The sequence below is a fragment of the Equus asinus genome, chromosome 8, assembly GCF_041296235.1.
Source record: "Equus asinus isolate D_3611 breed Donkey chromosome 8, EquAss-T2T_v2, whole genome shotgun sequence".
NCBI classification, from domain to species: Eukaryota; Metazoa; Chordata; class Mammalia; order Perissodactyla; family Equidae; genus Equus; species Equus asinus.
In genome coordinates, this window is record NC_091797.1 from 39,913,084 (window position 1) to 39,929,675 (window position 16,592).

At 37.7% G+C, this 16,592-nt stretch overlaps 1 protein-coding gene across 1 annotated transcript; it reads left to right on the top strand.

Moving 5' to 3' along the window:
• The first annotated feature begins 417 nt into the window (after window positions 1-417).
• On the top strand, window positions 418-1,356 carry LOC123287687 (putative olfactory receptor 2B8). The gene has a single exon (XM_044775062.2). It carries the CDS (start codon window positions 418-420, stop codon window positions 1,354-1,356), a length of 939 nt encoding a protein of 312 aa, XP_044630997.2.
• Window positions 1,357-16,592: the final 15,236 nt, after the last annotated feature.

Genomic DNA, 16,592 nt, shown 5'->3' on the forward strand with positions numbered 1-16,592 from the left:
TAAAATAACCTCTCTCCCTCTGTCTGCTTCTCTTTATTTTTTCTGATCTCGCTCCCTGTGTTTCCCTCATTCCCATTTTCTCTAAAATTTTCCTATATTCTTACAGTACTTTAAATTCTATTAAACTCAATCAGAAACAGACCTTTCTTACCTATGACTGATGCAAACACAAGGTACATTATTTGATTTTTCTTACATTACATATCAATGATACTACTTTTAGTGATAATGTGAAACTGAATTGGTGTATGTCAATCTTAATGAGTACATCATTTATTAAACAGTTGTATATAAAATCCCATAGTTATATATTTTAACATGATCAATTCATCTCCTGCCCCCTTTATTTTTTTTTGAAGATACCTCCAAAAAGTTGCTAAATGCTTGGTCTTGATAGGAACCATGTGTTATCAAAGGATGGAACAGAAAAATGGAAGTTCTTTCACTGGCTTTGTCCTGCTGGCTTTCTCTGACAGGCCTCAACTGGAGCTGGTCCTCTTTGTGGTTCTTTTGATCTTCTATATCTTCACTTTGCTGGGAAACACAACCATCATCGCACTGTCCCACCTGGACCCACATCTTCACACCCCTATGTACTTTTTCCTCTCCAACCTCAGCTTTCTGGACCTGTGTTACACTACCAGCATTGTTCCCCAGCTCCTGGTCAATCTCAGTGGAGCAGGCAAGTGTGTCTCCTTTGGTGGTTGTGTAGTTCAGCCGTACATCTCTCTAGGATTGGGATGCACTGAATGCGTTCTCTTAGGAGTTATGGCATTTGACCGTTATGTAGCTGTTTGCAGGCCCCTTCATTACACAGTGATTATGCCTCCCCGTCTCTGTGCCCTGATGGCTTCTGCTTCATGGTTTATTGGTTTGGCCAACTCCTTATTGCAGACAGTCCTCATCTTCCTTTTACCACTTTGTGGGAGGAATAAACTAGATCACTTTTTTTGTGAAATCCCTGCATTGCTCAAACTTGCCTGTGTTGACACCACTATGAATGAGTCTGAGCTCTTCTTTGCCAGTGTTATCATTCTTCTCATACCTGTTGCATTAATTATCCTCTCCTATGGTGGGATTGTCAGGGCCATCTCAAGAATAAAGTCTGCAGCAGGGCAGAGAAAAGCATTTGGGACATGTGCATCTCACCTCACAGTGGTCACTCTGTTCTACGGCACAGCCATCTATGCTTATCTCCAGCCCAGCAACAACTACTCTCAGGATCAGGGCAAGTTCATAGCTCTCTTCTACACCATCGTTACTCCCATGATCAACCCCCTCATATATACAGTGCGGAATAAGGATGTGAAGGGAGCAATGAGGAAGGTGCTTTGGAAGGACTATGACTCCAGATAATGGGGTAAGGAGGATGTTTTAATGAAAGGACTTGAATACCAGAGTCCTTAAGATGTTTGTGCTCTCCACGTATCATCCAAAATTTCTCATGACAACCTTCAAGGAAATTTCTTTACGTCATTCTCCTATGAAAATGAATGTTCCAAATCTTAGTTCATGACTTCATTCCAGTCTTTAGAGATACTGATTCAGTGTTTCTAGATCATCTGCATTATATTTATTATTTTTAAAAGCTCTACAGGATTTTCTTATTTGCATCCCCATTTGGGAACATTATTCCATTTCTATTCACAAAAGGACCTTTAAGTATGTACCATAAAGACACAGTCAAATAAGACCATAAAACCAGTGGAACACAGTAAGAAATATTAACATTTTAGCATTTTCTAGCAATCGTAGAGGGCTATCACTTATTCTTGTATTTTGGTGATGGCTATATTACAAAGTCCATAGGTTTACTGTATCAGAGCTTTTCACAGAAATAGGTGGGGAAACTGTGAGTAAAACAAGCTTTAAGCTCAAAGAAAAACCTGCTAATATCAATCCTGATAAAGCCATTCCGAAATTAGGTCCTACTGTGACCTCACCAGCATGGCGGCCGTATTATGTAGCATTCATTACATTGAAGGCTGTACAAGGATCCCTGGGTGAAGGATGTGATGTAACACTGCCAAGAACAATGGCAGCCCTTAGCTGATAATAACATCAGGCAGTGCTTACATATAATTTTGTACGTAGTCAGAGAAACATCGATGTAAGTTATGGCAGTTGGTTATTTTAATTTTTGCAAGCCACCTTTTTCCTTTCTCAGAATGGCTTTTGAGGACATTATCTCATCTGAATAGTACAAGACCCAAGTCCTGTTTCATAGTCTACACATTTCACCTACAGTAATGCAGCAAAAGTTTCAAAGGGTAGAATATGTTTAGATTTCTCTGTTCATACTATTTTATAAATTCTTTGACTCAGGCATCTATTAGTTACGGCCTTTGTATCTCACATCTGGCAAAGCCCCATATAATTTGAATTCAGTGGCATATTATAAAAATATCCGAAGTGGCCCTTTATTCCCAGGAATCCTCGTGTTGTGTAGAAGCTTACTCAGATTCATCTGGAGGAAATTTAAATAAAGTGCATATTAATTTTTAAAAATCTCTTTATGTCTAAGCTTTACAAATAGCCATCTCTTTATGAAATAACTGTCATGCAATTCTCAATTATGTAATAAGTGTAAACTTTCCAGAAAAATTGAATCTGCTGTTCTAGCTCTTAGATTTCCACTCAGGCTCAGTTTACAGTGTAAATTTGATTCGGGGTATGGATCCTGTTTTTTGGTATATATTCAGTGTCATGAACAGTATATTTTTACATGGTGGTTGGAGCTTTGACAATGTCATAATCACAGAAACATTTCGTAAATGTAGATTTTACAACATGTAGCACAGTGCGGGTAAAAACATGTATGTATTTGGGTGGAGACATAAGCATAACAATTCTCATACATTTCCCTCTCCTGACAGCTAAACCTCCTCCTCCTTGAATCCCCTCAGTTGGTCATTCTCACGACACGTGATCTTGCAAGAGACACAGGTTGGCGACCTGGAAATGACAGCTAGGGCAAATTATACGCATGGTCAAGATTCTATCTATGTCCCCAATGGCATCACAGTATTCACACCTGAAATCAACACTTGGGAAACCACGTATTTTGACACCATAGTAATGCTTAACGCATACCAGTATAAAAACAGTTTTGGAATAGTATTTACCCACAATGGTGACAAATTTCCCACTTTCTATGATTATTCAACAACCCTCTGATAGTTATACTCAAATGGTCCCTTTAAAGTTTCACAAATGAAATTTCTTTGATTCAGAAAACCTCAAGGCCTCATGTAGCCAGAGAGACTGTTTTTCTGACTAGCAACTACTTCTCTGCTCTTAAGGACACATGAAACGCTGCCACAAAATGGATTTATTTTCTTTAAGCAAACGTTTGAATGGCATTTGAATAGTTAAATTACTTGGGAATAAATTACAGATGATAAAGATTTCTGGGTTCATGCTAAAATAAAAAAAAAATTACTTAAGAGACCAAACACAACAAATTCTGTATTGTGCTGTAACATTTTTCAAATGAGATCTAGGAACTCTATCTTCTCAAGCTCTCCATGCTTGTCAACTGCCAAAATTATCTGGACTGTTTCCTTTTGAATCCTCACCAACAACAGTGGAAAGGCTGCAGCAGTCATACCTAGGGCTTGGCCAAATTATTTTATCCCATCTGTGTTGAGCATCCGGAGTTCAGGACTAACATTATACCCTAGAGCAATTCATAGACTCTTCCAGCTCTTTCATCCTCTGAGGAACACAGGGTGCACACCACCAGCTCAGGTGACGAGCGATCACTGAGACCCAAAACGTCAATCAGGCTGGCGTAAAACACAATTTTTAACCGGCATAAAATATCCTAACAATAGCAAAGGATACAAACAGGAGCACCAACACATGCAATATCTATGGGGCCCCAATCCAGTCAGACACAGCTTCCTAAGTTTTCCTTTCTACAGTGGAATTCAATATTTTCTTTTTTGGAATGTGGGGCACTAACTTGTGTGGTACAAGCCAGCACAGAGAAGGCTTGGGAGTTTCTCAGTTTATAGTGTCCCCATCATTGTAGCGTTGCTCTGGATTTAGGACTAACTTTTATTCATTAGTATAATTGCAGCCCACGTGCTGTAATTTTACTATATTCTAAACAGATCCTATGCATCCTGCTGTGAACAAACTTTTGGGACTCTTCTCCCTGGTCTAACAGGTGAAGCTAGCAAGCAAGCTGCATATGCTTAAAGTCAGTACAAAAATCTATGTTGTACTATGAAGCAGCCGGGTAGGCTATCCTACTCCTGTCTTAGAATGCCCTTAGTTGGAGCTGGCGCGGAGGCGTAGTGGTTAAGTTTGCATGTTTTGCTTTGGTGGCCTGGGGTTTGCGGGTTCAGATCCCAGACATGGACCTACACACCACTCAACAACAGCCACGCTGTGACTGTGTCCTATAAATAAAGTAGAGAAAGACTGGCACAGATGTTAGCTCAGTGACAATCTTCCTCACCAAAGAAAAAAAAGAAGAGAAAAGAAAAGAATGACCTTGTAATATAGTTGAGAGCTTTCTTCCATCTTTTTACTGTAGTATCATATTTCAAAAGTTGGTATGGCAGACATTGGGAACCACCCATATGGGAAATTCTTGGAAGTGTGGTTTGCTGAAAATGTGGGCTGTTCACTGCTGAATTTAGTCAAACACGTAAAGAAGAATATCAATCCTACTCAAACTTTTTTGAAAAATAAAACAGGAGTGAACATTTGCAAATACATTTTATGACACCAACATTACCCTGCTTCTCTGCTTTTGGATTTCTGTAGTTATCACTAGATAAATGGATAAATAGCCCAAATGGGGAAAGGGAAAAGCAAAAGGCTCAGAAACAAAGGGAAAGAGAGAAGACAAAATTCTTACAAGCTCAAAAAACTCAGAATGCATTGAAGTAATTACAATTAAAACATAGTGCCAGACTACAAAGCAAGCATATTGTTTAATTATTATTTACTGAAAAACAATTCACTTTTTGAAAGCACTTTCACATACATGGTCATCTTACACAAAAAGTGGGACATATTAAGTATAGAAAGCTATATTTTCACCAAAAGCAATGGTAACAATCTGATAGCTTTCTGTTCAGTACAACATCCAGTCCTCCATCTCCCTCCTGTGCAGGATGAACCCTGGAGGTTCTCATGTAAGCAGAGTTTTCATGCACTGGAGCTGTACACTCCCATTGCCTCTATGAGTTTTTTGAAAGATTTTGAAAAGTTTCATCTTTGTGGGTATTTTCTGGAACCTAAAGGAAATTAGATAATGTCATCTCATCTGCAAATAGTGACAGTTTTACTCGTTCCTTACTGATTCAGATGCATTTTTTCCTCTTAATTGCTCTGTCTAGGACTTCCACTACTATGTTGAATAGAAGTGGTAAGGGTGGGCATCCTTGTCTTCTTCCTGATTTTAGAGGAAAAGTTTTCAGCTTTTCACCACTAAGTATGATATTAGCTGTGGCCTTCTCCTATGTATCCTTTATTATATTGAGATACCTTCCCTCTGTACCGACGTTGCTGAAAGTTTTATCATAAATGCATGTTGAATTCTAGTCAAATGCTTTTTCTGCATCTATAGAGATGACCATATGATTTTTATCCTTCATTCTGTTAATGCGATATATCACATTGGTTGATTCATGCGTATTGAACCACGCTTACATCCCTGGAATAAATCCTATTTGATCATGATGTATGACCCATTTAATGTATCGTTGAATTCAGTGTGATAATATTTTGTTGACAGTTTTGATCTGTGTTCTTCCAGGGGAAGATTTGTCTTCTCTATCTTTACCTTTGTTTCTGAGCTTTACCCTTTTCCCTTTCCCCATTTGGGCTCTTTATCCATTTATCTAGTGGAAACCACAGAAATCCAAAAGCAGGGCAGCTTTTGGGTGGCAGCATTTCACTTAGGAAGTGCGGACATTTCCTCCTACTTATCTCAGATAGGGGACAAGCAGTGAGGAAGAGAATCTGAGAGATCGGAATATTTCAGAGACCAGAAATAGCCTGTGCAAGCATTTACTGAGGTCGTGGCAATTGAGATATGTCAGATGAAAGCCTGTCCTATGTCTAGCTCTACAGAGAGGATGGTGTCCCGGAACCTGGTGGAGAAGCGTTCCTGTTCTTTCCTTTTGCATTGAAGTTGCTTTTCCTTAAGGTTATTTGTGATTGTTCCTTGATGTATTTCTTTTAGTCCACCTGATTCCTTACAAATCCCTAATAATTTTTCCTTTTTTCCTAAACTTAGCTTTTCCAAATGTGATGTTATCAACCATACTCATCCTCTAAAAAGTACTCCTGATCATTTATATTATTTTTATGTCACCCTTTTGTTTCCTGCTTTCTTATTGTTGTAAGTATCATATTGGGTCCTATGTGTTGTTCCTTATGTCCTCTTGCTTTCTCTCTCTCTGTCTCTTTCTCTCTATATATATCTGTATAAAAATATGGCCAGTTTAGAGAATAATTAATAAGGGAATTGTCATAATATCACCATCCTTGTTAAGAACTAGAACCTGGACAGTACCTTGGACAGCCTCTCCCCAATTGCATCCTTTCCTCTCCCCTTGATTTTGTTATGATCAGGCTTTCGATATTCTTTTTAGTTTTGACTATAATTTTTTTAGGAAGGTCAGCCCTGAGCTAACATCTGCTGCCAGTCCTTCTCTTTTTGCTGAGGAAGATTGGCCCTGAGCTAACACCTGTACCCATCCTCTTCCGTTTTCTATGTGGGCCACCTGCCACAGCATGGCTTGATAAGCAATGTGTAGATCTAGGCCCAGGATCTGGGCTGGCGAGCCTCCGGGCCACTGAAGCCGAGGGCACGAGCTTAACCGCTGTGCTGGCCCCTTGACTACAATATTTTACTATAGCTGTAGTTTTACCACCTATGCTTGCATTCATAAACAACAGGTTTTTTTTTAACCTGTTTTTGAACTTAATCTGGAAGCATTGACTACTTTGTGATCTTCATCTTTTGCTCAGTATTTCTCTGAGGACGTCATTTTGATTTGTCTAGCTGTAGTTTTTTCACATTTGTTATTGCATAGTTATATCAGTTACATCAGTAGGCCACAATTTTCCCACTTTACTGTTGATGAACATTTGGATTGTTTCCAGGTTTCGGTTAATACAAATAATGCTGCTATGAGCATTCTTATACATGTCTCTGTCTCGAGTCACATGGCCAAGAATTACTCTAGAGAATATTTAACCTAGTAATGTTAATTTCAGGTTAGCATTCCCAGATAATGTCAAACTATTTTCAAAGTAATTCTACCAATTAATACTTGCAGCAGCAAGAGTGAATTGGGAAGAAAAGTGTCAATAGCAGGTCTGTAATTCCCTCCCTCCCCTGGACACCTTAAGCAGTATTAGTCTTGCCTCGTCCTCCTTATAAATATCATATGGGATTTAACTAGTAGGGAGATATCTGAGAAAATCTAACCTAAGAATTTTTTAGTAGGAAATAGATAATTTACCTCTCTATGCTGAAGTTTATAAATAAAACTGGAGTTTATGGATATATGGAAAACAGTTGACTATAGAATGGAAGTTAATCACTGAAGCTCTCTATACTTGTGTGACTAATGGCATATAAAAACCAGGATGTTTCAAACTTCAATGGCTTTCTCTGAGCCAGCTTATGCTGCTACTTAGCAGTTGTCTATTACTCTGAAACCAAATGTGTTCCAGTCTGAAAGAAGAGACTTTTTTTTTTGAAGTTGCATTTTATATTTAGGGCCCAAACTTGCCAAACTCAGATGGTATTTATGCTTGCCTTTTGCCTGTACAGTCAAGTGAAGACAAGTTGTTTTGAAATAAATTAATTGATCTTCAAACTTGACTTCAACAGCCAAAGCACCCCTCATAATGCTCCATTTTTCTTTAGTGATTATTTATAACTATCCTGGTATACTCTAAATCATTTGAAATGTAAATGCAAAGACTAGTTGAATTCAAACAAACCATGTAAGTTTCATTAAAAAATCAATAATTGTTCTTTTTATTGTTTGTGTGAACCCTTAAAACTTTTGGATATAAACTGAACAATGGTGTAGAGGATGTGAGATTTTATTCCTTAGCCTATGTGAAGTTTGGTAATAAATGTAGTGGTTGTCCTCCATTATAGTCCCTAACCTTATAGATCCTTATATTCCTAAGCTTAAAGATTAGAATGTGCCCAATTGTTAGCTCTGTGATCCTTTGTAAGTTGGTTATGAACGGAATTAAGAAATTAATTTACATATTTACTTTTAAAATTGAGAAACTGAATAAATTTTTATTTATATATTTGTATGTTTATATGTAAAATTATTTTGCAATTCGAGAAAAATAATCTTAAGTTTTTGTAAAACATCTAAGTCACTCAAAGATGAAAGCAAAAGTAATTGGTGGGGGAGGGAAGCCTGGTGGTGTAGTGGTTAAGTGCATGATCTGCTTCAGCGGAAGGGGTTTGCAGGTGTGGATCCAGCACGCCTCTTCAAGCCATGCTGTGGCGGCATCCCACATAAAATAGAGGAAGATTGGCACAGATGTTAGCTCAGTGACAATCTTCTTCAAGCAAAAAGCGGAAGATTGGGAACAGATGTTAGCTCAGGGCAATCTTCCACACACACATAAAGAAAAAGTAATTACAGGGGGATCTAGAGAGTTATCTGTCCTCTCTTAAATGTATGAAATGAATAACAGAGACAGATTAGGCATCCTCTGGCATCTTCCTTGATATTCAGTTTCCCCGAGGGTTGTCATCTCTGAACATCTGGGGGACATCAGCCAATCAACAGTACAGGACATACATTCCCCAGAGACTTCAGCCAGGTAGACAGATTTGGTTCACCATCTGTGCTAGACCCGTCACAGAACAGTTTCACACCATCTTCTCATGTTGCTCTTAAGGTCTCACTGACACATAGCCAGGTCATTGTATTTGGGAAATAATACTGAAATTTAGAAATTGCCTTTCTTTGTCTTTCTACCACCCAGAGGTAGAAAGCAGAGCTCTAGTACCATGTGAAGATATATGAAGTCATGAGAAAGAATCCCCTTGTTTCAGAAAAATTTCTGGATAATCCAATGCTGGTATAATGAATCTTGGCACTCACTCCACATAACCTACTTCCTGACTCTACATATCCAAGTTCCAACCCTAGTGCTCTATGAAAGGACTCCTTTGTATGAATGCTGTTGGCGCCTTGCTCAGATCCTTTATATTTGGCTGGAGCCTCCATCCATCCCTTACTTGTTATAAGTATTGACTGCTAGATTCCCAGCCATTCCCTTTTTCAGGGAATTGCTGTCAGCTGAAAAGGAGCCTCATTGCCAGGAGGTCTCTGCAACCTGGTCAGGGCAGCTCACAACAAATGACTCTTGGGATATACAAAAGGCTGCCTTTGCCTTGAGATGAGAACAATTCTCCTGCAGTTCATGCTCCAGAGGTGTGCTGTCCAATACAGCAGTAACTAGCCACATGTAGCTATTTAAATTTAAATTAATTAAAATCAAATAAAATTTAAAATTCAGTTTCTTAGCTACCACATTGCAAATGCTCAGGTGGCAACATATGGATAGTGGTTACTGTATCAGACAGTGAAGACAGAATATTTCTACCATCACAGATAGTTCTATTGCAGAGTCCTGCTCCAGCTTCTTATGGGATCAGGCTCATGCTATATTCCACTTTAGATCACATCTTAGCAACATTCTCTGCTCTGTTTTTCTGCTCTCACTCCCTTTATCCTGAGAATATTCCCTCAAAAAACAACATGTAATGGAATTCCTACTTCAGCCTCTTTTTTCATAGAACCTGGACTAAAACACTGTCCATGTTCAGTAGACCTGTCATTACCAATAGAGTGGTAGATATATTTCCCCCTCATTCATACATCCTCCATTGCCATTAGGAGCCAGTCCTAATATATTTGAGTCAACTTAGACCTATGAGACAGAAGCATTGTTAAAGCAATAGCAATTCAGTCATAGGACTAAGGCTGTGGAAATTTTGTGAGCACTTTTCAGAATTTATTCAGGAACTGGACAGGGCAGAGTTTGTATGTTAAATATTTCAGTGAATATTGTATAATTTGAAATATCTTAAATACAAACATTATCTTGAGGTCTTTTGTCTTTAAAATGTGTAGTTTGCATACTGAGTATTGGATAAAGAGTTAGATTAATTGTCAATATTGTACAATTATTGTACAATTATTGTAATTGTAAAATACTACCTCCACCACCTGATATGTGTCAATTCTAAGCATTTAACTTGTTTCATTTGATGCCTGTTCTCTTTATAATTGTATAATTGTGTTCTTGTGAGATGTCATTTCCCATTATATTCTTTTTTTGATGGTAATTGTTACATAGACTTCCATCTTTGTTTTGTAGAATCTATTTTTATTTTACCTATTTGGAATATATAATCTTCATTTTTTAAATTATTTTTTCTATCCAAAGAAATAATTTATGTGTGATTTTTGTAATGGGGTTTTCCCATATCGTGTCATATTGTGATAGTTACTAAGGATGCCATTCTTTGTTCCTATACCTAGGATGACTGTGTCTAATATTTCCAGTCATTATTATTTATATAGTTTATCTAAAATGAATCAATCTTTTTTTACTGCATTGAGTCAACTGATGCTTATCTAAACAGAGATGATGATTCCCAGTCAAATTACACAATTCTTTAAATGTGGTAGGAAGGAAATGAGGTAAAATTTCTCATTTGACTTTAGCCAAAAAAATTCCTTCTCTTGGGGGCCGGCCCGGTGGTGCAGCTGTTAAGTTCCGACTTTCCACTTCTTGGGGGGGGCCCAGGGTTCACTGGTTTGGATCCCGGGTGCGGACATGGCACTGCTTGGCACACCATGCTGTGGTAGGCGTCCCACATATAAAGTAGAGGAAGATGGGCATAGAGGTTAGCTCAGTGCCAGGCTTCCTCAGCAAAAAGAGGAAGACTGGCAGTAGTTAGCTCAGGGCTAATCTTCCTCAAAAAAAAAAAAATCCTTCTCTTGGAAGATTGCTTTTGCGGTGGTGCAAACAACCTTAGGAGGGATGGATGCCGAGTAGGAAAGGAGGAAGGGAACAAAGTGACCCAGATCAGCAGAACACACTCTTGAGAATCAATGGGATAATGCATCTTGCAGCTAGATCTTTCCCATATCCAATCTTCCTAAAGGATAATCATTTTCCTGAATTGTAAAGAGAAAAAAATTAAAAGTAAGAAGATAGAATACGACATTAGTATCCTAATTACCTCCCAGTGTGCACTCCAGTGTGGCACTGGAAGCAGTTGTAACACATGGAGACAATTACATTTTTACTTCTGTTTGGTGGGCATCTCCTTTGCCTAATGTTTTATTTTTCAACTGAAAATCATATTCATTTTTATATCTGTCAGATAGTTAGCCATTCAGCATTTATATATCTGTATATATCTGTAGCTATCTATCTATATAATCCTGTAAAGCAGCAAATCTTTTGAACAACTTCATTTCAACAGGGTTTTATCTTTTATCAACTGCCTTCTTTGTCCTTATTGATATGAAAATGTTAAAATATAACATTATTTTATTATAAATGTGCATTATTATATTGGCATTTTCTTTGGATGTTAGCATTTTTTTGGCCCTCCTTCAATTTGGTGAATGCTTCCTTTATTAGTGCATTTTAAAAATTTGCCAGCAATTCGTTTCAGAACAGTGTCACTATATTTGTGTATGTATGTGTGCATGAAACTGAACTATGGTTTGTTTTTATTTGTTCTTCTGAGCAGACGTGAGTCAGGGGATGTCTCCTGGAACTGCACATTTAGACTATCTCTCATGCTTTTATAATGAATTCTATTATGAAATTTTTGCAGATACCACTGATCACATCCTCGTAAGAAATTAAAGGAAGTGTGAAATATTGTGAATACGACATCCTCTATGTCACATGTGGTGACTTGCTCTGAATTTTAATACATTCATTTCATTGATGATAAAGTAATGTGGTGGTTAAACGTATGAAGTCTGACATCAAAGAGACTTGGCTTGTGTTAAAACATTTAGGATTTTAATGATCTTGGGTAAGCTGTTTAACCACTTTAACCTTCTTCTTCATATGTAAAAAGGACAAAATACTAGCCAAATAGAATACAACAATATGCTAAAAAGAAGCTATGAAAAAGGAGACAGAAATTAATTTCAAAAATTTTTTGAAAGCTTAGTTGAGATTATGCTTCTCTATGTCTTAGAATTTATAAACACTCAATCGTACCAGCTCGTATTAATATTATTAAGTGTAAGGAACATATCAGTTCAGCCTTCAACCTTTGGATACTTTAATTTTCCAAACTTTAAATGTGAAAAAATTTTTATTAATTTAATATTATTGTTTTTGCCAGATTTGTGAACTAGTACTCGCCATACTGTTGTTTGGGGATTGAGTGTAAATGTAGATTAGTTTAACTAATGCTTCTCATATATGATGTATCAAATTTCTATTATGTGTGCTTTTATATTTCAAGACACTTGATTTTTTTGTTGTTTATTTTCCTTGAAACTAAGTTTGGGACAAGGAGGACATTTATGTCAGTGATGGAGAAATATTTCCTAGTGACCTCTCTCCTACTGACTCTTCTTTCATTTGACCTTTACTTTTCCCTTATTCAGATTTTATTAACATTTTTTTTCTTTAAAGATCGGCACCTGAGCTAACAACTGCTGCCAATCTTTTTTTTTTTTTTTGGCTTTATCTCCCCAACCCCCCCCCCCCCGCCCCGTACATAGTTATATATCTTAGTTGCAGGTCCTTCTAGTTGTGGGATGTTGGATGCCACCTCAACGTGGCCTGACGAGTGGTGCCATGTCCACGCCCAGGATCCGAACCCTGGGCCGCCGCAGCGGAGGGCGCGAACTTAACCACTCGGCCATGGGGCCGGCCCCTTAACATTTATTTTATGCCAATTTTGTACCAATTTATTTGATACATCAATAGGTCTATATCCAAACCTGATTCAGATTTTAAAGGTCTTAGAAAATGAAAAATTTATTGTATGCCTAACGATTTGAGTATAATAGAAATGAATTATTTATTTTCTGATGCTACTTAGGTCTGCATGTGACCACGCTTGTGTAACACTAAATAGCTGGGTGAAAATGGCAATCAACTAACCTTAGAGCTGGCAATGCATTTGGTCCAGTGTAACTAACTCTTCAAGGTAGCTCCCAGAAAAGTGTATATATAAAATTAACTGAATGTAGATGGATGTTCTTAGATTTTTATATTTCCAAAATATCGTTTTCTTTATATGTTTCCTGGTATTACCTTTAGTTTTGCAATGTATCTCTTTGACCTGTCATTGCTTTGACAATGTGTCTATCTTTATTTCTGTATGTTTATTTATTTATTTTATCACAGGGAGTGAGGTAAAGCAATCACTTTATATATAGACTGCACAATTGGATAATTTCTCAAAATGTTTATCCTGATTAAAGTGTTGATAGTGAATAATTCTACCTTTTTCAAAAATTCCAGGCACGCTAGTTGTTGGTAGTATTGAAAACGAAATCAACAACAGAAAAAGGCAAGTGTTGCCACTGGATTACAGAGTTCTGATTAAAAAATTGTCCCATTTGCAACAACATGGATGGACCTTGACAGTATGATGTTAGGCGAAATAAGCCAGATAGAGAAAGACAAATACTGCATGATTTCACTCATATGTGGAAGATAACAAATACAGGATAAAGAGAATAGATTAGTGGTTACCAGAGGGGAAGGCAGTGGAGGGGTGGGTGAAAGGGATAAAGGGGCACGTAAGTATGATGATGGATAAAAATTAGACTACTGGGGGTGAGCATGATGAAGTGTATTCAGAAATTGATAAAAAATAATGTACACCCCAAATTGCACATTGTTATAAACCATTATAATCCCAATAAAATTACTTGGAAAAAAAATAAATACCGCAATACTCTAAAAAAAAAAAAGACATCTAGATCATAATAGGAATTTGATGCATATTTCTTAAACAACAAATAAATACAATTTGAATGTAAAAAAACCTAACTATGCACAGCCAATGAATTTTCAGAGTGCTTGTTAAATTAGTACAGTAATTTTAGGCATCTTGTGGGCAAGAAGGAGTTAAGTATTGTAATTGAAAGGTGATATTTTCCTGTTGTATCTGATATTTTTTGAGGAAGATTAGCCCTGAGCTTACATCTGCTGCCAATCTTCCTCTTTTTGCTGAGGAAGGCTGGCCCTGAGCTAACATCTGTGCCCATCTTCCTCTACTTTATATGTGGCATGCCTACCACAGCATGGCATGCCAACCGGTGCCATGTCCGCACCCAGGATCTGAACCGGTGAACCCTCAGCCACTGAAGCGAGACGTGCCAACTTAACCCCTGACCCACCGGGCCAGCCCCATATCTGATTATTTAATTGTTTTACTACCATACTAAAAGACCAGGGTAGCATTCACAAATATAATATGTTATGTAGAGTAGACAGGCAAAACTACCAAAATATATATAGTCAGCACTATTAGTGACATTTTGAATGTAATTTAATCCTTTGTATCAGTACATTCCAGATCATAAATTTCTATATCTGAATGAATTTTTGAGATTATCCTGTTATATTCTATTGCATGTGAGGTATGTGCAAATTCAGTTGTGTAGAATTTTGAGATACATATTTAAAATAAGTTCTCTCCCTCTGTCTGCATCTCTTATTCTTTCTGATCAATCTCTCTGTTTTCCCCTCATTTTCATTTTCTCAAAAACATGCATATATTCTTTCAGTACTTTAAATCCTATTAAACTCAATCTGAAACAGATCCATGATTGATGCAAACACAAGGTCCATGATTTGATTTTTGTATATTAAATATCAATGATATTACTTTTTGTGATGATGTAAAACTAAATTGGTCTAAGATATGTCAACTTCAATGAGCACATCATTTATTCAAATAGTTACATATAAAACATCTTGGACATGTCTTTTAACATGATAGATCCCTCATCCCTTTTTTTGGAATTAGGAATTAAAAAAATTCCTAAATGCTTGGTCTTGACAGGAACCATGTGCAGACAAAGGACGGAAAAGAAAAATGGAAGTTCTTTCACTGGGTTTATCTTACTGGCTTTCTCTGACTGGCCTGGACTGGAGCTGGTCCTCTTTGTGGTTCTTTTTATCTTCTATATCTTCACTTTGCTGAGAAACACAACCATCATCGCACTGTCCCACCTGGACCTACATCTTCACACCCCTATGTACTTTTCCTCTCCAACCTCAGCTTTCTGGACCTGTATGACACTACCAGCATTGTTCTGCAGCTTCTGGTTAATCTCAGTAAAGAAGACAAATGTATATCCTTTGGTGGTTGTGCAGTTCAGCTGTTATATCTCTGTAGGTTTGGGAAGTACAGAATGCATCCTCTTAGGATTTATGGCATTTGACTGCTCTGCAGCTGTTTGCAGGCTCCTCCTCTACACAGTAATCATGCACCCCCGTCTCTGTGCCCTGATGGCTTCTGCTTCATTGTTCGCTGGTTTTGCCAACTCCTTATGGGAGTGGGTGCTCATCTTCCTTTTATTACTTTGTGGGAGAAATAGATTAGACCACTTCCTTGGTGAGGCCCCTCTGTTGTTCAAGCTTGCTTGTGTGGCATCACTATGAATGAATCTGAGCTCTTCTTGTCAGTGTTATCATTCTTCTTATACCTGTTGCATTAATCATGTTCTCCTATGGTCGGATTTTCAGGGCCGTCTTTAAGAGTAAAGTCTGCAGCCGGCCAGAGAAAAGATTTGGGACATGTGTGTCCCACCTCACAGCGGTCACCCTGTTCTGTGGGACAGGCATCTATGCCTATCTGTAGCCCAGCAACAGCTACTCTCAGGATCAGGGCAAGTTCATATCTCTCTTCTACACCATCCCATGGTCAACCCCGTTATGTATATGCTGCAGAACAAGGATATGAAAGGAGCAATGAAGAAGGTGCTTTGGAAGGACTATGAGTCTAGATAACTGGTTAAGGAAGATGTGTTAATGCAAGAACATTGAATACGAGAGTCCTTAAGATGTTTGTGTCCTGAGTGTGTCACCCTAATTTCCCCTGACAGCTCTCAAGGGAATTTCTCACTTCATTCTCCTATGAAAGTAAGTTATTAAAACCTTGAATTCATTCCAACATCCAGAGATGCTCATTCCCTGTTCCTTAAGCATCTGCATTATATTTATCATTTTCAAAAACAGAGCTTTCTCATTTACACTAGCATTTAGAAACATTATCCCTTTTCTACTTGCAAAAAGACATTTAAGTACATATCATAAAGGCACAGCCAAATAAGAGTGTAAGCCACTGAAACACTGTAAGAAATATTAATATTTTAGCATTTTCTGGTAATTGCCTGAGGGCTATCACTTATTCTTGCATTTTGATCATGGTCTATTACAAAGTCTGCAGGTTGACTGTATCCAAGCCTTTCACAGAAGTAGGTGGGGAAACTGGAAAAACGAGCTCTAAGCTCAAAAAAGAAAACTTGCTAACAACAATCCTGATAAAGCCATTTCGACATTAGGTC

Coding starts and splice junctions, on each gene's coding strand:
- LOC123287687 (XM_044775062.2), top strand. CDS start 418: ATGGAACAGAAAAATGGAAGTTCTTTCACTGGCTTTGTCCTGCTGGCT.